This window comes from Alnus glutinosa, chromosome 12 (assembly GCF_958979055.1).
Source record: "Alnus glutinosa chromosome 12, dhAlnGlut1.1, whole genome shotgun sequence".
Taxonomy (NCBI): Eukaryota; Viridiplantae; Streptophyta; class Magnoliopsida; order Fagales; family Betulaceae; genus Alnus; species Alnus glutinosa.
Window position 1 is genome coordinate 24,823,752 of NC_084897.1, and position 23,128 is coordinate 24,846,879.

General features: G+C 37.3%; 1 protein-coding gene across 2 annotated transcripts; it reads left to right on the top strand.

Annotated features, from left to right (window-relative positions):
• Positions 1-309: 309 nt before the first annotated feature.
• On the top strand, positions 310-22,514 carry LOC133851020 (kinesin-like protein KIN-14B). 2 transcript variants are annotated; one of them, XM_062287308.1, is made up of 24 exons: positions 310-773; positions 2,097-2,220; positions 2,549-2,635; positions 2,828-2,998; positions 3,136-3,242; positions 3,858-3,989; positions 4,113-4,291; positions 5,315-5,476; positions 5,896-5,987; positions 10,378-10,529; positions 11,176-11,349; positions 13,060-13,206; positions 13,467-13,652; positions 14,198-14,269; positions 14,619-14,669; positions 16,971-17,026; positions 17,129-17,354; positions 18,141-18,332; positions 18,428-18,619; positions 18,838-19,188; positions 19,677-19,775; positions 20,931-21,071; positions 21,166-21,324; positions 21,825-22,514. In XM_062287308.1, exons 1-24 carry the CDS (start codon positions 579-581, stop codon positions 22,278-22,280), a joined length of 3,903 nt encoding a protein of 1,300 aa, XP_062143292.1. In that variant the 5' UTR covers positions 310-578; the 3' UTR covers positions 22,281-22,514. The 2 variants fall into 2 exon arrangements, with proteins under 2 accessions (XP_062143292.1, XP_062143293.1); XM_062287309.1 differs by lacking the exon at positions 14,619-14,669 and having other exon boundaries at positions 311-773.
• The last annotated feature ends 614 nt before the right edge of the window (positions 22,515-23,128 follow it).

Genomic DNA, 23,128 nt, shown 5'->3' on the forward strand with positions numbered 1-23,128 from the left:
TTATTTGTTTAGGTGGCCATATTTGGTCGTGGGTTGCACATGCACAATGCAAAGTCACAACTCACAAGTACATGGGATGGGTCTTTTGGGTTTTTGCCGGAATTCCAAATTTCTGGGCGGGTTTGGTTTAGGCCCGCCCACATAAACATTAGGACAGCCGAAGCAAAGGCAGCCTATCCCGACGGAACACGTTGCCAGCCAGCTCAGAGTCTCGGACCAAAGCAAACAGTACCGTATAAGAATTTCACGCGCGCTCTCACGTGCTCCGCCTTATCTAAAACCCCCGTCCAAACTACACGACAGAACACTGAGAGCGAAGCGTGAACGAATACCAGGCGCAAATACACTTGTGAGCGAAAAAGCCGAAGGGTGTCACCTATTGAGGAACGACGCCGTTTCACCCCAGCCCACAAACCAGACCAACCCTCCCTCCATTTAATTTATATGGCCAAAGATGAAAAAGCACACAGGCCAGTGATGAAAAGAAGGGGCATTTGGGAGCTCTCTGGTTCAAACTTGTAGGAAATCTGAGAGAGAGAGAAAGAGAGAGAGAGAGGTAGCTTAAAGGGTGGGTCTCAATGGGGGAGCAGAGGAACCGGTGGAACTGGGAGGTGAGCGGGTTCGAGCCGAGGAAAACGACGTCGGACGATCTCAAGCCTGGTGCTCCGCTGGTCCGGAGGTACTCGATCTCGGCAGCATCGGCGCTGGCCCATTCGGAGCTGACGAAGCCCTCGGTGGCCTCCAAGGTCCAGCAATTGAAGGACAAAGTTAAGGTCAGTAGCTTCTACTTTATCTCTAGCATTTTCCTTTTGTTTCTTCTTTGGCTTGATATTTACTGTTTGAGTAATGGTATTTACTTGTGAGAAGCTAGTGCTTTGAATTTAATGCGGATTTGGCTAAGAAGTTATACCAGTGAAGAATTTGAATAACAAGCGAAGAAAGTTGGTCTAAGGAGCCTAGAATGAAGTAACCACTTGACATTTTCTCTAAGGGACACATTTGGTCTCGTTTCCACTAAGCTCTTAGATCAACTGAAAATTTTCATTACGTAATAATGAAAAACTGATTCTTCCATAAAAAGAAGATAACAGTTGAGATGGTCATAATTTGATGGCCAAAAGTCCATAGCATCAGAATGCTATTAATATTTGGCTTGCCATGTTTTTATGCAAGACTTGCCCTCTGCATGATTAGATGCACATTTAAGCTACATAAATCTAGAAGATAAAACTAAGGGTCAAGAAAAAAATATGAGCAAAAAATACCAATTTCCTCTTTCTTGAACCTTTTGTTCTGATAATCGGGATGGATTGCAGGCTTTTATGTCCTTGGCAAGTTCTTTCGGCTTTGCTGAGGGCTAGAATTATAATAGCTGTACACTATATTGGTGGATTGGTGTTGTATGTGTAAGAAAAGTGGGGAGCATATTGATCATCTTCTTCTTCATTGTGAGGTTGCAAGAGAATTATGGAGCTCGCCTTTTTAGTTGTTTAGGGTTGTATGGGTTATGCCTCGAAGGGTGAGAGACTGTTGGTGAGTTGGAGGGGACAATTGGGACAGCGTAAGGTTTTTGATCTGTGGAAGTTGGCTCCTTTATGTTTAATGTGGTGTATTTGGAGAGAAAAGAACACAAGGAGCTTTGAAGATTGTGGGATAGTGATGTTAGAGTTAAAGAAGATGTTGTTTCAATCCTTTTATACATGGATAGTAGTGTTGGTTAGATTGTCTGTTTTCTAATTTTTTCTGAATTTTTGGAGTTTTGTTCTTCTTTTTCTGTACTTTAGGAGTTCTCTTGTATACTTCTTGTGTATTAGGGTTGCGCCCCTCTGCGCTTTTAATAAATTTGAATTACTTGCAAAATAAAAAAAATTGGAAATCCTTGTTATTTCCTATGAAGATTTATTCCTTGCCAAAGAAAATCAAGAAGTGTGTAGACCCCTTCTAGACTTTGTAATCTGGTGTTGTCATGTTTGCTTATTATATTGAGTTTTGGTGGTGCTTTTCACATATGGTGATTTAGGTGTGTATGTGGAGCATGTGATAGTGTTAGATGTTTAGATGTTCTTGTTGACAACCATATCTCATATTTTGCGCAGCTTGCAAGAGAAGATTTCTTGGAGTTGAGACAAGAAGCAAATGAGCTGCAGGAATACTCAAATGCAAAACTTGATCGAGTTACACGTTATTTAGGTGTTCTTGCTGAGAAAACCCGTAAACTAGGTAAGGGTTTGTATTCTGTCTTTCGGTTGTATGGTCCATGTTAAAAAATTAAGAGGATGCTATTTTCCCTGGGTTCAGGGACTGAAGTATTTCATTTGATATATGTGGAGTGGATGGTATGAGACTGTTTTTCTAAATTCATGATTGGGTAGAAGGATTGATATTCCATGCAACAATTATAAACATATTGTGGTGGACATAATCTCATCTTTGGGATAATTCATCAAAGTCGTGAGTGAAGTTTAGATATACCTCATGGCTCACATCATCTCATACTTTTCTTTGTAAGGTTTTTGGTTTTAATTTTTTTTTTGGGTATAAATGTCAGATCAAGTTGCCCTTGAAACTGAGGCTAGAATTTCTCCTCTGATCAATGAAAAGAGAAGGTTGTTTAATGACTTGTTGACAGCCAAAGGTACTCTTCTATCATTCTATGAATTTTTTTCATTTGAAAACTCTCTCTCTCTCTCTCTCTCTCTTGCTTGCTCGCTCTCTCACTCTCACCCAGGCACAAACACCCATGCACTCACATGGCACATGCTTGCATGTGCTTCTCAGAAAGTTCTTTCAGTCCTTTTGATTAAAAACTTTAAATTCTTCATTTCAGGAAAGATAAGGGTATTTTGCCGCACAAGACCATTGTTTGAAGATGAAGGTCCCTCTGTTGTTGAATTCCCTGATGATTGCACTATCCGCGTCAATACTGGTGATGAAACCATTTCCAACCCCAAGAAGGATTTTGAATTTGACAGAGTTTACGGACCTCATGTCGGACAAGGTGAGCATAACTGTCATTCTTTAATTTTCTTTCTCAATTGTTGCATCTGGTTGTACTGTATGAAGTTACTATTTATTAGTTCATACTCTGGTTGCATTTGAGCATGTTGATTAGTATCCTTGAGATTTTGTATGCAGCGGAACTGTTCAGGGATATTCAGCCACTGGTGCAGTCAGCTTTGGATGGATATAATGTTTCTATATTTGCTTATGGACAAACCAACTCTGGAAAAACACACACAATGGTTGCTCTCTTCCTCTTTCTCTATTTATCTGTCCACTTATAAATGTACTTGTTTGTGTGTGAGCTCTCTTTATCTCCATGCATGTGATGCATCCTTTTTGTCAGTACATGCAGATTTATACATGCATGAGAATGTGCTGCCTTGCGAGCTAATTTAAAGGGCTTCTAAGTTGGGGTGATTCTGTTGTAAGATTTGATGACTCTACATCTTGAAGAACCTTTCTTTTCCTGTCCCATTTTAAGGGATTACTTGGGAAGAGAGTAAACAAAGGGTATGGCCCTAGACAGGGCCTAGGGGCTTAAAAGGACCCACGCGGTTGACCCCAACTAGTTGGGTTAAGTGGATTTGAGTTTAGTTGAGCATAAGGGGTTACTTGGGAAAAGTAGAATGATTAGTATTTTTCACCTACTGACCTTGACTCCTCTCTTTGCGTGGTGGACTCTTCTCTTCCTCTCCCCCCTTTACTATAAAATGATCTGGAAAAACCTCTGTACAAAATGAACTGGATCATCCATTCATGTTAGCCCAACTTGCAGTGTGCCTATTACTAGGGGTGATTTAATGTCTCTCAGTTTTAGTGGGCTACCTACCCTGATTTGCTTTTGCATTTTTTAGGAAGGATCCAGTCATGATCGTGGTTTATATGCTCGCTGTTTTGAGGAGTTGTTTGATCTAGCCAACTCAGATTCGACTTCCACTTCGCGATTCAAATTCTCTGTTACAGTTTTTGAGCTCTACAATGAACAGGTTATTTTACTGTCCTTACTTATCTGTGGTAATAATGTTCTGTTTTCTGATTTTTGTTAGATGCCAGTTTTAACACAGCACCATCATTATGTTTTGATCTAGACCAGTTTCCTGTCCTTCTAGGTCAGGGATTTGCTTTCCGAATCTGGGACCAGTTTACAAAAAGTTCGAATGGGATCACCGGAGTCTTTTGTAGAGCTTGTGCAGGAAAAAGTTGATAATCCATTGGAATTCTCTCGAGTCTCAAAAGCTGCTTTTCAGGGCCGGGGGGAAGATATATCAAAGTTTAATGTTTCTCACCTGTATGGTCTTAGATTTGTTCCGTAAAAATATTTTACATTTAGTCTAGTTTGTCCTTGTTGTGAGTGTTTTAAGTTTTATAATGGTTCTTTATTAGATTGTAGTTATGCTTTGAGCTGATATAATTTTGGAAGAGTAAAAGTAAGCCCTCTTCTGCTTTTGGAAATGGAGTCCTTTCGCATTACTGTAATTAGACTACGAGGTTTTCATGTGATAGAATTACCCAATAAGTTCAGATGCATTGTAGTCATTCCTGAATTGCCTCTGCAGTATGGTTTGTGCTCTATAACAATGAATGTCTATTGTCTAGTAAGTTCTATTAGCCTTTTGCATCTTTGCCGAATCAGTTTAAAGAAAATTTACAACCTGCTCTTTAATATCTTTTTGATAAGTTAAATTTTTTTTTTTTATAAGTAACCTGCTCTTTAATATCTCATTTGAATACTTAGAAAAAGATTCTTCAAAGTCTGTACTTTATAGAGTTGCGCCATTTTGCACTTTCTAATTAATTTTTACTTCATAAAAAAGAAAAAGAAAAAAGCAGAAAGCCTTTAAGTTGTTGCAATATATGATCATAATGAAATGGAGAAAACCATCAAATCAAGATGATTATTTGCAGTATTGATTTTTAAATGGGATATGAGATGGTAGATCCTTTTGTTGTTGTCTGGGCAATGCAAAGTGACTATTGAAGTTGTAGGAGGTAGCTCACTGGATGGGAGTTGCACCTCTTCTGAAACTTGAAACTTTGAAACAGGAGATGTTTTCATCTTCTGTTGCTACTCTCAAGGTCAAACAAGGCAGTTTGAAAGATTTTAAGCTTTATTTGGATTTTCCCAGAAGTTTAACTTGTTGTTCTCTCTAAAGGGCAATATAACTTGTCAATTTCAGACACGGAAAAATATGATGTAGCCAAAGTTTCCAGTTATTTATTTGTGTGTGTATGCCCCTTACATATGTTTGTCGTATTACTTAATGCTCTTCTCTTATTCATCTATGTGCATTTCTTGTCTCATTATTGTCAGGATAATCACAATGCATATATATTATAACAATTTTATCACTGGAGAGAACTCGTACAGCAAGCTCTCTCTTGTAGACTTGGCTGGAAGTGAAGGTTCAATTGTGGAAGATGATAGTGGGGAGCGTGTGACGGACCTGCTGCATGTTATGAAATCACTTTCAGCGTATGTCATGTTAGATAATCTCATATTTTTTGCCATGTAGCAATCTCTAAACTTGGATTTGCTGCTTGCTTATCAGGCATAATGTGCATGTCTCTCCTTGGGATTACCAGTCATTGCACTTACCATTGGTTTTGATCCAAATGTTTTATTCAATCTAATCTTATATAAATATACGTAAACATATATTCTCAGTTCTCTTTCTTGTTTTTTTTTTCCCCTGGTGTGGTTGTTGCTTGGTTAGTTAACCAGGACTCACATTCATTTAATGTTGGAGTTTTCTAGGTGTGGTGGGTGAGGTAGGAGGGTATTTGTTATCCGATTCTTTGGTATATATTATAGCAGCTATATCTCAGAATGCAGAATTGTCATCATTTGCTCAGGCCATTCTCTTCTTATTGCGTTTTCTGCTGCAAATGTAGGTTGGGGGATGTATTGTCGTCTTTGACTTCAAAGAAGGATGTGGTACCTTATGAAAATTCAATGCTTACGCAGATACTTGGAGACTCACTAGGTATTGAATTTTCTTCTTGTGTTTATGGTGGCAGTTATTATGGTCATAGAGTTATAAAAGCAACAAAAGTAAGTTTCCTGAGTAATGGTAACAATAGCAAATTTTTTTAATGGGGCTTTATTGCTCTTTGTTGTTTTTCTACATGTAGTTGCACTCGATTGATAATGAGATGCTTAATAAATTAGTCTTACGAGTGTGTTGTCTGATGGTAGCTTTGCTGAAGGAATGCCTAGTTGGCATTGTAGACTGTTTGGTTTTCGAATGATATAAGGCCCATTTTTGACTTGGACTATTCTTTGGCTCCCTTGAAGCTAATTTTCTAGTGTTTTTACCCCTGTATAGAATCTTAATTCCCCTCTATTTTAGTATTAAAAAACAAAACTTATAGTTGTCATAAAAGTACCATTTTATACTCATATAACTAAAGTTCATGTTTGAATTATTTTAAAAATATATGTTTTTTTCTATACCTGTTCATTGTCATAATTGAATTTCGTTAAAGACTGGGTTCATGGAAGAGTTTCTTTAGCGCATAGTTTTATCATGTCAAAGATTTTGGTTTCCTATCTAATAAAGAGAATGTTAGCATTTTTTTTTTCTTGATAGAGATCAATTTTGTCATCATCTACCTTGTTTTTACTTTTTGGCTGTTGGTGCCTATGCGGGGTGATGCAGCATGGCGTAGTTGGTCGTTGAATCAAGGACTTCGCAGGAAAAACTGAAGAAAACTCTCCCTAGAGTGTTTCTTATTAAAAAACTGATAACAATATTGAAGTCTGGTGGCCAAGCCGTCCTTATTAGGCTTAAATAGAAGTAGGGTTGCAACCTTGAAGATCAAATTACAAAATTATCATGCTGCGATCTCGTTCGAACAAGACAAAACATCACACTATGATTCGATCGAAACTACGATCAAATTGCACTCAAATCCCCTTGGAACAACCTTGGTCATACGAACTTCGACTGAGATATCAACTGAAGCTCTCTGGAATTAGTACTAGCGGTCCTCATCTCTTTGGTCGATTGAACTTCCTGAAACAGATTTTTCGTATTTCTATTGACAGACAGCTTTGAGCTAGTAAATATTGGAATTGGAAAATCTTCATGAAACACAAATTTGTAGCCCTTTGAAAAAGCTTTCCAACACCACCAAATTTGCCTCCATGTGATATCGGATCACAAGATATGACCTTTTTACTACGATTAGTTTGCTCATAAACTGGCCTGCATCATTCTTCCTGAGTTGTAGAGAATTCATTCTCGAATTCTAATCGTCTTTGCCTCGATCTTTTGGATGTCTATTCAATCCCTTCCATCCCGTCCTCCTCAATAGCAAAACAATTAGGAAGAGAAACAACTTGCAACTAGTCACAACATGACTTTGAATAGTAGATATAAAATTCTTCACACCAACTTGAGAGAGATTAATTTTCACACACCTTTTATTTATTTTCTTCAACTCACTCCATAAAAACCATTTGAAAACGGATTAATTATTTCGTGCCCACTAAAAATTAAATTTTCTTCTAGCATGTTGAAGCCATCATCAAGAATTTGATTTTGAAAACTTGATAGAAAATTTTCAACCTCAAGAAAATCAACATTATTAATTTTTTTTAAGACCCCATTAAGATACTTTTTGAACTTTTGCCAAATACTTGGTGGACATCGTTCTCTTCAACAATTTTTATGGTATCAATCGAAAAACTTACCTCCTCCAATAGATCATCTTTGTCAGAATAGGTATCATAGATAAGTAGGGAGTCCCAATCTGTTGAAGAATCTCCGTCAACAAATTCATTTTCCACCTTCACATGAGATGGATTTTGTAGATTGGTTTGAGCTTTGCTAACAACAGTCAAGGCGGGGAGCAACTAGTCCAGTGCATCAAGCCTCACCCCCCACTGTTGAAATCATGGCTCCAGTCCTGCATCATGTGTTGTCTCATCGTGTTCACACATCACCAATAGTTGCATGTCTTCCTCCATGTGCCCCTCTACGTGCCATGGTAGGAAAGTAGTTGAGCTCTAAATCTCTGATACTAACTGATGTAAAGCACCTTGGCTTTCATAACAACTGATGCATTGCGGCGTAGCGGGTTGTTGAATCTTCGAGCACACAACTCACAACTCTTTCATAAAACTAAGAAAGATCAAGAACTTTGTAGGAAAACTAAAGAAAACTCTCCCTAGAGTGTTCTTGTTGAAAAACTGAAAACAATATTGAAGTCTGGCTGTCAATCCGTCCTCATTAGGCTTAAATAGAAGTAGGGCACTGTCGTTTGATTGAAACTATGATCAAGTTGCGATCAAAGCTCTCCCTGGAACAACCTCGGTTGAACGAACTTCGACCAAGATATCAATCTAAGCTCTCGGGAATTAGTACTAGTGGTCCTGTTAAGGACCCAGGTTTGTGATCGTGTGACTGGTTTGGCTAGGGGTAAAGCCGCAGGGTCTAATTCCTTGAGCTTACCTATGATGAACGGGGGTAAATGATATGAGGTATTCGAGGTACCTCTGCCTCCTAACAACTACTGGAGTTGTGTTGATAATTTTTCTGCATGCCTTTATTCATTCGAAACCCCATATAAATAGGGTGAATTACAAATACAGCAGTAATTGGTTGATTTCCATTTTTAGGGAAAGTATAATTCCCTTTATTTGCTTCCTACAATTCAGCTACTAATTGGGAAGTGAAATCCCTTATTCTTAGGCTACAACTGGGAAAACACATCCCCTTATTCTTAGGACTTTCCTACCAAAAGTCGTGCTCCTCAAGCATAGACTTTTCCCCCCCAACCTTCCATATTTGTCTCAGCCGCCACTGTGGTTAGCATCAGGGTTTGCTAGGGTTTTTTTAAGCCTAACATAAGTGCGTAACAGGTCCTCATCTCTTTGGTCGACCGAACTTCTTGAAGCAAATTTTTCGTATTTCTATTGACGAATAGTTTTGACCTAGTAAACGTTGGAATTGGAAAATATTCATGAAACACAAATTTGTAGCCTTTTGAATAAGCTTTCTAACTCCCCCAAATTTGCTTTCATTTGATATCAGAATCACAATATATGACCTTTTTTTTACAATGACTGGTCTGCTCGTAAACTAGCCTACATTATTTGTGGGGGGGGGGGGGGTTTGTTTGTGGGCAAGCATTAGTTGTTGATTGTTGATATGGAATGTCAAGCTTAGGTGGAGATGTGATCCCATATAGGCACATTCATGGTACAATCCCCGATATGAAACAATAGCTATTTTGAGAATCCTAGGTTTACTTTAAACAACTATGAGATTAAGGGGAGGCATAAACAATTTAGAATTGTATTTCTTTAATAACAAAATGTCATATATATGAGCTTTATATATGACATTTTGTCATTAAGGAAATACAATTATTTTGTCATTAAATAAATACAATTCTAAAATGTTTATGGAAGAGGGAAAAGAATGATAGAAGTTTTGAGGACCGGGAGAGGATGTTGGAGAAGATTTTATCTTTATTCCTTAAAATTTTGTATCTGTGGACAGTTGTTTATGTGTCTCCTCTGACGATTAGTTATAGTGGTTTCCTTGTTCTTTTTGCTACTCCTTGTTAAGTATTTTATTTTGTATACTTCTTATGTACTTTGAGGCGCCTTACACTTTTAATGATATTTATCGATTACTAATAAAAAAAAATGTTATATATATGAGAAGAATATAATAATAAATTGATTCAGACATTTGATATGATGTAAATGTAATAACGAGTTGAGCCATACATGTGGGTGGGTGTAGAACTGTAGAAGGAATTGCGAAATCTCAATAACTTAAACCTGTAAAATGGAGATAAGCATGATAATAAACATAGCTTTCCTATTTGAAAGGGTGTAAGATCCTGAATGAACTGTGTATGTGGTTCAGCTGGGTGAAGACCCGTAGTCTTGAATTTGTAAACCAGCTACGTATCTATTACAGGCTCTATTGGGGTAAGGCGCTAAATTTTCCAAATCACACTTAATGCTTAATGCTCATATTGGCTATGTTTTTGTTGTTGTAATTGAGGGACCAGTACCAAAAACACTTCTAGAAAGATCAGATGTGATTGGATCTGTAGCTATTTACTTAGAACCATCCCAAGAATGCTCCTATACATTTTAAGGAGCACTGAGTGGTACCCAAGAGTTGTGTTAAAGAAGCTCATATCTTTCCAGCCAACCTTACAACAATTAGAAATAAGAGAACTCTACCACCCTAGCTGTTTTTCTTCTCTTTCCCTTTCTAAATCATCTTGGATACAAGTATCCTTATTTTTGGTATTGTGCAGAGTTCGTTGCTTTTAATTTTCTTTCTTGAATAAGTATAATTGGCAAACCATCTCCTGTTGCTTTTAAAATTTTTATTCTTTCTGTAGGTGGAAGTTCGAAAACTTTGATGATTGTTAATGTATGTCCAAATGTAAAGAATCTGTCTGAGACATTATCATCTCTGAATTTCTCTGCCAGAGCCCGAAATTCCGTGCTAAGCCTTGGAAATCGAGATACAATTAAGAAATGGAGAGATGTTGTAAGTGCCTACTGTTTTCTTACAAAATGAGGTGATAAAGTTTAGCCTTTGCTTCCATCAACTTGTGTATCCTGTAGAGAGCTACTTCATAGCAGTAGTTTTGATTTTCTGATATACTCCACCGGTAGGGTCTGAACAGTAGAGGTGACATGAACTCCTACACGATCACTGAATGAAATCTTTTGAATGCTGCTGTGGCAAGGACCCTGAAAAATGTTCCAAAGAGAAAATATTGAAAAAAAAAAAAAACAAATGGTGAAGCTACTTATTTTGCAATTGTACCTGAGTTAATTTGAGGACCCAAAATAAACTTGTTGAGTCCAACAATATTAATTTATTATCCATTTTGGGGGTGGGGAGGACCCTATATCTAAGAGAAAAAAGTGCCTCAAAAATAGTGTAAAGATGATAATGAAGAAGCAGCTGTTCTACAGTTTAAGCTAGTAGCTGATTTGAGTATTTTTCTCCTCAGAATAAAGTTCCTAAAGTACACAAAACATAATCATTTCTGCATTTTGGCTCACTGTCTTGGCAAGTTTTATCTGGCTACCATTCATGTAAGCACAACTATGAAGTGCTTAGCGGAAAAAAGCACAATCTTAACACATTTTCTTCTCTGACATGTATTTTGTGATGGTTATTGTAGGCAAACGATGCACGTAAAGAGTTGTATGAAAAGGAAAAGGAGATCGAAGATCTGAAACAAGAGGTTTTGGGACTGAAACAAGCTCTTAAAGATGCAAATGATCAGTCTGTCCTACTCTTTAACGAAGTTCAAAAGGCGTGGAAAGTTTCTTTTACACTGCAGTCAGATCTAAAGGTTTTGTAACTTCCATGAGTTTGGTATAGTTTTCCAATTCCATAATGAGTTACATGTTAAAATGGATTTGTTTTTGACATTTTCCCCCGTGTTAACTGATTGAATCTTGTTTATTGATTAGCATAATATCATTCCTTTCACTTTATTGTGATGAAAAGTGCTAGTTTTCATCACAATAAAATGAAAGGAATGATATTATGCTAATCAATAAACAAGATTCAATCAGTTATTTGGTCATTAAATAGGATCAACTTTTCAGGAAATTGATCTTTTTTTGATATTACACTAGTGAAAAAGAAAAAAAAAATTGGTGGAAGTGATCTTTTATTTGATTTGAGCCTTGTTATGTTTGCTTGAATGTGTCCCTAGTTGAGTGTATATACCCACATGTTTATAGAAAGCAATACACTTAACAAAAATGCTCCAAAGCTAATGCAAACACCTAAGAAATAGCAATCGCTAACACTTACAGGAAAGAAAATAGAAAAAAAGAAAATAATATAGAAACAGAAGTGGTATAGGGACAACCAATTTTGGAAGCACACCTCTCAAGAAAGAAGACTAGATAAGGTGCGTTGGTCATGCTATACTTTGAAAAGCTTGACTATTTTGTTCTAGTCCAATACTCCACATCAACACTTTCCATGCTAACCTTCTTTTAGCAAAATTCGCATGTAACTATCAGAAACCATAAAGACCCCAAACAACAAAGTGAGACATGGTCTACGTACTCCTCATTCCTTTTACACATGTACCAATCAATCTCCAATCATTCTCATTTGTTCAAATTAGCCCCCATGAGGATTTTGTGAAGAGCAACTCTACAAAAAAAGACCTTGATCGAAATAGAGTACACCAAATTTTGTTCCAATGAACATTTTGTCTGTGTTGGGCCACCGAGTGCCTTCTCATAAGAACTAATCTCAAATTTTTACTAATGTGATGCCAACCTCATGTCTCCTCTCCAACCCACTCCATCTTAGCCCCCTTCAAAGCTCAGAAGAAACCAACATGGAGCTCGTCTCTCACTCTTGTAGAGATCTTTGAAAAATCAGGATACATATGCAAAACTCCTGCAGACCAACTCATGTAATTTGCCACTAAAATGTCATCCTCTGCCATGTAAATGGATTTGGAAACTACACTCTCAAATGTGTCTTTGTACTCCACTCATCATGTCAAAAATGAAGCCTGCCACTGACCCCCACCGCAAAGAAGGTAAAACCTCTTCGACCTGCATTCACTTTTTAGCTTCACGACTCTTATGGGGAACCGACTATTGTGCAATCTTTATCATGTTTTCTGCAAGTATAGGATGGTTAAGATACTATAAACTCTTACTTTTTATTTCAAAATGTATATCATGTAAATATGAGTGAACTTTTAAGTTTGAGTGGTACTTATTTGGTATTTAACTGATTGGTAATTTCAAATTTTTTATTACCTTCTTAAGTGAAGTTTTTTTTATACTCTTTACTTACCAATAGTTTACCTGTCAATTTATTTCTCTACTCCTTCAAAATGTTTGGTATGTATTTTGTTTATTTATTTATTCATTTTGTTGTTTTACTGAAGGTTACATTAGTGATTAATTAATCAGCTTAACAGCGTAGTCTGTCCTTCAAATTGGTCTTTTACTGTCAAGATAGATCTTATTGTCTGTTCAGGTAAGCACATGGTTAAGCTGTTTCATTATCTTGTTTGATGCAGTCAGAGAATATTATGCTGGTGGATAAACATAAGATTGAGAAGGAGCAAAATGCTCAGCTTAGAAATCAAGTTGCTCAACTATTACAGTTGGAGCAAGATCAAAAACTGCAGATACAACAGCGAGACATGACAATTCAGACTTTGCAGGTTGGTATTATATATATATATATATATACACACACATATTTTTCAAGTAATGACAGAACTCGTGTTTGCATGAGATTGAACTGGTGGTCTCTCCTTCAAACCCTTGTGTTTGGAGGAGATTTCATATAACTGAATTGGTTTATGATGAAATTTCGTTGACATAGGAAACTCAAACTTTGTATCTGTCATCCTAATCAAGACATTGTCTTTACATGTTTGCATCTCTAAATTATTTTCTTATAATCACCGTTCTGATGTAGGTCAAAATTAAAAGCATTGAATCACAACTCAATGAAGCTCTTCATTCCGCTGAAGCCAGGTCAACTGGCTCAGAAGGACCTGGAGTTTTGTCTCCCAAGGCAATTGGGGATGGCATAGATTCTTCAGCAGTGACAGTGACCAAGAAACTTGAAGAGGAACTCAAAAAACGTGATGCACTGATTGAGGTCTGTTATACTTAACAGTCTGATGTGTATTATCATTCAAATGGTTGGTTAACTTGCATCTTATTCTTTGTGGATCTTATTCGTGAGTATGAGTGGCCTCTCAGAACTGTTTTGGCCCATTGTCCCTCTTGTCCTCTGAGCTCTCTCACCATTATCATGTCAACAATATTGCTCTCTCTCTCCCTCTCTTCCCATGCCAGAAATTAGGACATACTATATATATATGGTCTTCAAGATTGTAGAAATGATTGTTTCTATGTGTTGAGTTTCAATTAGATAGTTAGGATATTATTACTCAAAATAATTTTTATAAATTATTATTTGACCTGGTTCAAATGGATGTGTTTCTAGGATCATTGTAGGGAGCTGAGTGTCTCCATCTTTCACCAGATTGAAATATGTGCTCACAACCTGACTTGGTTCTTCTAGTTTTGTAGCGATAACCTATTTTTAAACCCATTTTTCCAGTCCCTAAAAACTTTAAGCGTCTTACTCCTTCAATATAATTATTTTCTGATAGCATGATTTATATGCTGTTGTTGCAGAGATTGCATGAAGAAAATGAGAAATTATTTGATAGATTAACAGAGAAAGCATCTTTGATTGGATTGGCCCAGGTAGATATTCTCCCACTCAGATTGGAATAAATGTTTGTTCTAACGATATAAATATTTATGTTTCAAACAATTATTTTTTATGGTATATGCATGTTTTGACAAATCTACCCAAGCTGTTATTCAAAGTTACGTGTAGATGCTTTCCACTTCGATTGGAAATTGGCTCACACAACTTGGTGCTTTAATGGCATACAGGCGAATTTGATGTAAAAAAAAGGCAAAGCTATAGAAAATAGGCATAAACTGGTGAAGTGCCAGTTATAAGTAGAAACTCTATCCTTATGAAGTAGAAGTTAACCACCACATGATATTGGAACATTCTTATACTTATTGGTGGTTGATTCTTCAGACTGAAACTACAGGGGTCCAATTGGAAGCTTGTGCTCAAACTGACCAGGATGTGAGTTAGTCCTAATTTACCTTTAAATCAATTAATAGGATTGTTTTTTCAAGTTAAAGTATTGTGCTTTGAGATCTTTAGATTCGCAAGATAATGATAAGGTAATTACCTTCTCAATGACAGTGGGTGTGTTTGGTAAAGATTGTTGAGTTGATTTTTTTTTTTTTTGGACTAGTAGTAACTAGTAAGAAGTAGGCTTGGCAATTCGGGTTCACGGGTTAGGTTCGTGTCAACCCGATCACATAAACGGGATTGGCACGAACCCGACCCGATCATTAATCGGGTTGTGACACGTGACCCGAACACGGCCCGATTAATAATCGGGTAACCCGAACACGACTCGACAAACATGACTGATAATCGTGTAACCCGTTAACCTGACCCGACCCAACATCGTGCGGGGCGGTGCGCACGATTACTGCAAAACACTCTTCTTTGAATGCCCCATCATCATCACCTCTGTCCACATCTCTATATCCCCCCTCCCTTACTGCAAAACACTTGATTCCCATGGCTCTCAATCTTGCTCCCAACACCTTCCTTCTTCCCCCCATTCACAACTTTCCTCCCATCCCTAAGACAAACCCACGAATTCTCAGCCCCCAGGTTGCTCAAATCCGCGAAGAAAACCCCGTCGGAGTTCACGCTGACCTTGAACATCCCCGATAAGTCATCCGAAACCGATATGTCCGAAAAGCAATCGACTTTCTCCTTGACCTCCCAGACCTTAAATCCCAGAACTTGATGTTGCCAAATACTCCTGAAGGCCCGCTTTGAGACCCAGAAGCCATTAACAAACCGTAGCCAAAAACCCAATTCAGTTTCGTGGCCGGTATCGCCGAGTCAATATCGGCACCGTAAATCTCGTAGTGACCGATCTCGGCCGCCGGACTCAAGCTCTGCAAATCGTAAACCATAATCGAATTCGAATTCCTCCGAGCCGATTCGAAGCTCGCGAACAAAAACTCCGGCGACGACCCGACCGGGTCACATTCTCCCAATTCAAGCTCTTTCTCACGAACCCATTTTCTTCCTCTCTCTCTCTCTCTCTCTCTCTCTCTCTCTCTCAAAAACGGGTCTAATCGTGTCATAATCGGGTTGACCCGATTACAACCCGAACCCGATTACAATAAACTCAAACCCTATTTTTCCGTGTTGTGTTCGTGTTGGGTTCGCGGGTCGTGTCAAAAATTGCCAACTTTAGTAAGAAGTGATTGATGTGATATAAAGTAGAAATAATTTGTATGGAAAAGCGAAAAAGTTTTGAATTGTAGTGATTTTTTTTTTGAATAGTAATAAAAAATTATTGATGTGATATAAAAAGTGAAAAAAGTCAGAATGTTTTGAAGTTAATTGTTTTTGGGAGAAGTGAAAATAAGGGAATTGAAGGGGTAGTATGTTACCAAACACACCTAGTATCACCGCCAATGCGACAACTAAATTTCATCCTGCATCCGTACATTTCCAAATTAATAACCTTCTTTTCCTTCTTGTCACAGTTGTTGGCCTAGAGATATCTCTATCAAGAGAAAGGAAAATTTTGTACCTTGAGAAACCCTTTAAATTGCTTGGTTATTGTATATGGTTGTAAATATATGTTCTACCTGATGCTTTGACAAGTTTGTTAGGTAGGAATTTTTGCTAATTATATTTCGGGGTGGATATCGGTTCGGTAGGCAGTTAAGTCGGTTGATTCGGTTGGTTAACCGACTTTTGTGACTTTTGTCGGAATGCAGTCAGTGAATTATTTTGGTTAAGTCGGTTAATAGGCGGTCGGTTAAGTCGGTTAATAGTTGGTTGGTTAATTCGATTAAGTCGGTTAATAAGCGGTCGGTTAAGTCGGTTAAATCGGTTAACATTCGGTTAACATGGGTAATGAAACGACTTCGTTTTGATTTTTTTAAAGGAAAAAAGAAAAAGAAAAAAGGATCAAACATTTTGTTCTTACTAAAATGATGTCATTTCGTTTTATGTCGGTTCAATTAATCGGTCGGTTAAAAGGCGGTTCGGTTCAGTTCGGTTCGGTTCGATAATTGTTTAAAAGGCGGTTCGGTTTGGTAACTTTTGGAACAAAACTTTATACTGACTACCGAACCGAAATTAGTCAGTAGAGTCGGTAGGCGATCAATGGCGGTTCGGTAAGCGGTAGTTGGATAATTTGTCCACCCCAAATTATATTGGTCTCTTTATGATGTTACCATGCACTAGAAGTGACAATATGGATTTATTTTGGTGAGTTGTGCTGAGTGGTCAATCCAAGTGGTGGTTCCTGATTCTTAATTTCTCTAACTTTCTTTTCAGGCATCAAGTCCATTATCCAGAGGGATGGTGAATGTTCAGCATCGGGACCAGGGGAGGTATTACTTTATTTCTGTAGTGATATTAGTTATTGTTTTGTGTTTTTTTCCCTTTACTTTAATATCTTCTTATTGAATTTCTCTATGATTGTCTTTAAACAGGATTGATAATAGTAACTATAGTAAAGGACATTCTATGGATGTTATTCCTTCGCCATTGGCAGCAGATAAGACTGATGGGACAGTTGCTTTGGTGAAATCGGGCTCTGAGAAAGCTAAAACAACCCCAGCAGGAGAGTATCTTACTGCTGCCTTGAATGACTTCGATCCTGAACAATATGACAGCCTTGCTGCCATTTCAGATGGGGCAAACAAGCTTTTGATGCTGGTAAACTTAGCTAATGCGTCTGCCATCCAATCTGGATTGTTTACTTTCACATTATGATTAATTTTCTGATCATGTGTTTGCCATTTCAAAATGGGGAAGAAGGGCCCTTCCAACATTTTACTTTGCGTACATGTGGTCGTAGGGAAAGTAGAATAACAACGGTGTTTCTTTCATGACAAGCATTACATTTATATTCTTAATCCTCGACTAAGAATCTTTCTTTTTCCCATGGGAGGCTCATGGAATTTTCAACAATATGAATCTTCATAGTACTAAACTTTTATTTCTATAATAATATGGTAGGTTTTTTTTTTTTTTTTTGTTGACAGAAATTCATAATGATTAATTTCTTAAGAATGCATATTTTCTGGTAGAGGCACGATATTGTTGCAACTGTCTCAGCAAAAATATTTGACACTAGATTGTTTATAACTTTGATGCAAAATAACTTCGTCAGCAATGTTCCATACTAGATTGCGTATAACTTAGGTGCAAAAGAGAGGCTCTAATAGGTTCTGACATTGGGCAGCTGCTTGTAATTTGACAAATGACAATGGACAATCATTCTTTCTGGTTTTTCAAAATTTCTTTTGGTGGGGTGTATGGGTTGAACATGATTGTCCAGGCGTGATATTTCAGAATGATCTCAAAATATATGCAATATGGATATTACATCCATCTTTGGTTCAGCATGTATTCCTGTTGGAGTCCTATTTTCTGTTGACACCGAGTCCTTGTATCCAGAAAAAGAATGAAAAGTATAACTATCCAATCTTAATTTTGCAGGTTTTGGCTGCAGTGATTAAAGCAGGTGCCACTAGAGAGCATGAAATACTTGCTGAAATTAGAGATGCTGTTTTCTCTTTTATCCGTAAAATGGAACCGAAGAGGGTCATGGATACCATGCTTGTTTCCCGTGTTAGAATTTTGTATATTAGATCTTTGCTTGCTAGATCACCAGAACTGCAGTCCATTAAGGTAATGAATGTTTAGTTTTTACTTTTCCCTCGAAGTATTTTCTTTTTCCTTTTCTGGTTTTTACAGTGTAGTGTATCCATTCTTTTGGTTTGCAGGTTTCTCCTGTTGAGTGGTTTTTAGAAAAGGCTAATAGCGGACGCAGTAGGAGCTCCAGCCGGGGCAGCAGTCCAGGAAGATCTCCTGTGCACCATGTTGATGAGCAGATCCACGGTTTTAAAGTGAATCTAAAACCGGAAAGGAAGTCCAAGTTCTCATCAGTTGTTCTAAAAATACGAGGGATTGATCAGGTTGCTGCTATTTGTCTTTTTTGTTTTTTTTCATTCATTTGGTTATTAATTGTGGCTATGAAGGTAAACATACTTCCCCCCACCCGAACTCAGACACACTCATGCATGCATGTGCACAGTTGTCTAATTTACTAAAAGTAGTCATTCTAAGATACTTCTGCATATTGCAAATGGTTTATTTAGATTTGTTATGTATGACCAAAAAGTCAAATGTACAGGATAGTTGGAGGCAGCAGGTAACTGGTGGAAAGCTTAGGGAAATACAGGAGGAAGCCAAAAGTTTTGCAATTGGAAACAAAGCTCTTGCTGCTCTCTTTGTCCATACTCCAGCAGGCGAGCTGCAGCGCCAAATTAGATCTTGGCTGGCAGAGAGCTTTGAATTTCTGTCTGTTACTGGAGACGATTTATCAGGGGGGGCAACAGGTCAGTTGGAGCTTCTTTCAACAGCAATTATGGATGGTTGGATGGCTGGACTTGGTGCTGCGCTGCCTCCCAGTACAGATGCTCTGGGACAGCTTTTGTTTCAGTATGCAAAGAGGGTCTACACTTCTCAATTGCAGCACTTGAAGGTATGTTTGGGACTTAGGTGGGACCTATTCTTGAATAGCAATTCCTTCTGATAATCTTAATTCTTTATAAAGTGAAGTGTGGTGATACTTGCACCTGCAGCTATTGGCAATGGCTTGATATAAAATCTTTTATGCATCTATCTGCATCATCACTTGGTGTGCATTTTCTTTTTCCCCCACAGTTCTTCCCCTCCCCCCTCTTTCCCTGATGAAAGTGGGATCTGACACTAGGTATCTCCATCAACGCCTTTGCATCCTCTTCTGCTACAATAGGGGTCATTGCTTTGGTGCTCAGTTTTTTATATGGATGCATCTGTATTGCCAATTATGGCTATTCCTTTATTTTATGATGTTGCTGGAATTGGCATATATTTAGTTATTCTCCTTATTCTTCTTTATATATGAAGGTGTTCTAGTTCTCCACCTAGAGGATGTCTTGATTCTCTCAACTCATTAGATATTTTCCTATTATCTCATTCTTTTATCAGGATATTGCTGGTACCTTGGCAGCAGAAGAGGCAGAAGATGCAGCACAAGTGGCTAAGCTGCGTTCGGCTCTAGAGTCTGTTGATCACAAAAGAAGAAAGGTACTCATATTTGTTGAACTGGCGCCTTTTTGTGCATCTCTATAAATGTCTTATAATTAAAAGTTCAATTGTATATCATTTCTCAATATCAAGGTTACACTGGTGTTATTGAGTTTTCTAGACTTATTATAAAATATGGATAAAAACTTGATAAAAACTTTTCTAAATATCAAGGTAGTCCTTTTGATAAAAACTTGCACATCAGAAAGGAAAGATAAATCCCATTTAGAAAATATGGGTAAAGTTGTACTTAAGTAGTTAGGTTAAACCAAAGGCAATTTTTTTTTTTTATTTATGTAGTGTTTAAGTTTTTACCATGTCTGGTGCTATTTATTCTGTACTTCTTTATATTTTGGTGTTTCTTAATACCTAACTATATTTTTTCTTGATAAGTAATTCAATCTTATTAAAAAGCTCAGTGAGGCGCAACCAAGTACACAGAGTATATAAGAGAGACACCCAACTAGGGAGAAGAAGAACATGAGCCCAGAAACTCTAGGAAATTAGAAAAGAGATTTATTGTGAGCAGCCATCCAATCATAGAGAGATTTGAAGATAGTAGCTTTTAACTCAATCACCTAACTTTATTTGGCTCGGAGAAGAGTCAAAAGAGGTTAATTCCATGCTTTCTTATAGGGTAAATTTGTAGCCTCAGGAAAATTGAAATTCAGGTCCGTGGTTTAAATCATATATCCACTTGATATCTTCTCGTGGAGTTTCTTTTGTTGACCACTTGAATCATAACATTTCAAATTTTAGGTCTTCAATAGACTGATAGCATTCCTGTCACTGCACTTGTTAAATCATGAGATTTTCTGCTTTCAGTTGCTCATCTTGTTAGACAAATTATATCTTTTGTTGTTCCGCATCTAGGCCAAAGGAAGTTGTGTCTGCCTTGGCTTTTTATCCAAGTCTAAAGAGGTTGCTTGTCTTGTATTTGGCAGAAGATTTAGTAAGCCTACCATTGTGGATGGGCACTATAAATTCTATCCTCTGCCTATCCATCTTTGCAAATTTATGAATATGGTTACCCCAGCATATATGCATTTTGGGCCATGACAAATATTTTAGCTAATACCTCAACTATATTTTGTTCTTGAATCAAATTTCCGATGGGCATGTTGTGATATCATTTCTTTGGGGCTTTACAATCAGCTTTTGCAACAAATGAGAAGCGATATAGCCTTATTAACATTGGAAGATGGTGCTTCGCCTATTCAGAATCCTTCTACTGCAGCCGAAGATGCACGATTAGCATCTCTCATTTCCCTAGATGGCATATTGAAGCAAATCAAGGTTTTGACCTTTCCCAAAACTAGTTTTTTAATTTACTTGATAATTGAGTTAGTTGGAGCGGAAACAAGCGACATCATAACGATATATTTACCAGGATATAATGAGGCAATCCTCTGTTAGCACCTTGGGCAAAAGTAAGAAGAAATCAATGCTTGCATCTTTAGACGAACTTATGGAACGGATGCCTTCCCTTCTTGATATTGATCATCCATGTGCTCAGAGGCAAATTGCTGATGCTCGTCGTGTGATTGAGGTATGTAAAACTTGTTTCATTTTCTGGAAGGAAAATTTTTATTTAATTCATGCTTCCTGTTTGTTGGGTAGAGGAATCACGAGTTTTTGTAGTTCTGTCTGCTAGTCTATGCTTTACTGGCAGACTTGGCCACAATCGGGGGTATGAGAAGATATTTTACAAAAAGTTAGTCTTATATCAGGATTGTTACAGTTGATGAGAAAACTGGCATATCTTCGATACACGATAATGTTGATCATATCTTTTGCCTTTTCATGCATCTAGAAAAACGAAAATGAGAGCATCTTCTCATATTTGGAACGATCTTAATCTCTGTAATAGGCTGGAAGCAAATAAATTCAATTGGTGAAAGAAACAAAACGGGCTTATTACAAATGCTTGTGGAATAGTAATGCACTTGATCATTGGGCTTTTGACTGAGACTGCACTTAAAATAATTTTTATTATTTTTCTTTTTCCATCACTCATCTATAATTTCAATTTGCCCTACACTGCTGCAGACAATTCCTGAAGAAGATGACCAGGTTCAAGAGACAGCACATTCTCACAAACCATCTGCAGATTTGGGGTCTGGTACAGAAACCGATGTGGCTCAGTGGAATGTCTTGCAGTTTAACACCGGCTCAACAACCCCATTTATAATTAAGTGTGGGGCAAACTCGAATTCAGAACTGGTTATTAAAGCAGATGCTCGGGTTCAGGAACCGAAAGGCGGTGAGATAGTACGAGTCGTTCCTAGACCATCCGTTTTGGAAAATATGAGCTTGGAAGAGATTAAACAAGTGTTCTCCCAACTCCCTGAGGCTCTAAGCCTGCTTTCGCTTGCAAGGACTACTGATGGAACTCGAGCTCGTTATTCTAGACTATACAGAACCTTGGCCATGAAAGTTCCATCGCTGAGGGATCTAGTTGGGGAGCTTGAAAAGGGGGGAGTACTGAAAGATGTGAGGTCGTGAATGCAGAGTTCGTGTTTGTGAAATTATTTAAATTTAATGCCTTCTTGTTAGATGATTGTCTCGGGCGAGGTCTGTGTTTATATCATTTTGGGGGGTTTGTCTAAACCGTTGGGCATTGTGTAATTTATTTATTCTGTGCTTTGTAACTGTTACATATCCACGAGTCGATCTGTGAACCATTGCTGATATTTGTAGCAATTTTGTGTAAATTATTGAAGCTTCTTTTGCGATACATTAACGGCTCTCTTTATCTCAATTGGTAGCCTTTGGGTTACGCTTTACTGGTCCAGTTTCAATTCAATACTGTTTTGATATTCTGAACAACGGTATTAGCAAAAGACAACAAAATTCTCCAGGTTTTTTAAAGAGAGTTTTCCGCTAGAGTTTTTAAAATTTTATCTATGATACTTTAATTTTATTGTTTTATTGTTTAGCATATTGTAAAAAATTTAATTATTATTTTTTATTGTCAAAATCTGAATATTAATATTTATATTTCATCTACGTGTAGGCACAAGTTGGCGGGTGTCTGGTCGTCAAGATAGTTTCCCTTAGGAATTAGGAATATGCCCTTGTCCGACAAGTTTATACTTAGAAAATTGCTTAGTCATTATTGAGTTTATTTATATTTTCCAATCATTTTTGACAAAGTTTTTTTTTCCTGTTTTTTTAATCAGTTTTTTAAATTAATATATGTCCTTAGACTATTTAATTTTTAATATAATTAATAGTAATAAATTGGATTATTTTCCAACAAAAAATGTCCAATTATTCTTTTTATTTTTGTAATTGATTTTTGTCCCTTTTCAATCAGATTCCCGTTAATAGTGATTCGACAATTTTCACAT

Excerpts from the sequence above, each read along its gene's own strand:
- LOC133851020 (XM_062287308.1), top strand. The coding sequence starts at position 579 with ATGGGGGAGCAGAGGAACCGGTGGAACTGGGAGGTGAGCGGGTTCGAG. Across the intron at positions 2,221-2,548 it reads TGAGAAAACCCGTAAACTAG|ATCAAGTTGCCCTTGAAACT; the intron begins GTAAGGGTTTGT and ends TATAAATGTCAG. Across the intron at positions 5,988-10,377 it reads GATACTTGGAGACTCACTAG|GTGGAAGTTCGAAAACTTTG; the intron begins GTATTGAATTTT and ends TTCTTTCTGTAG.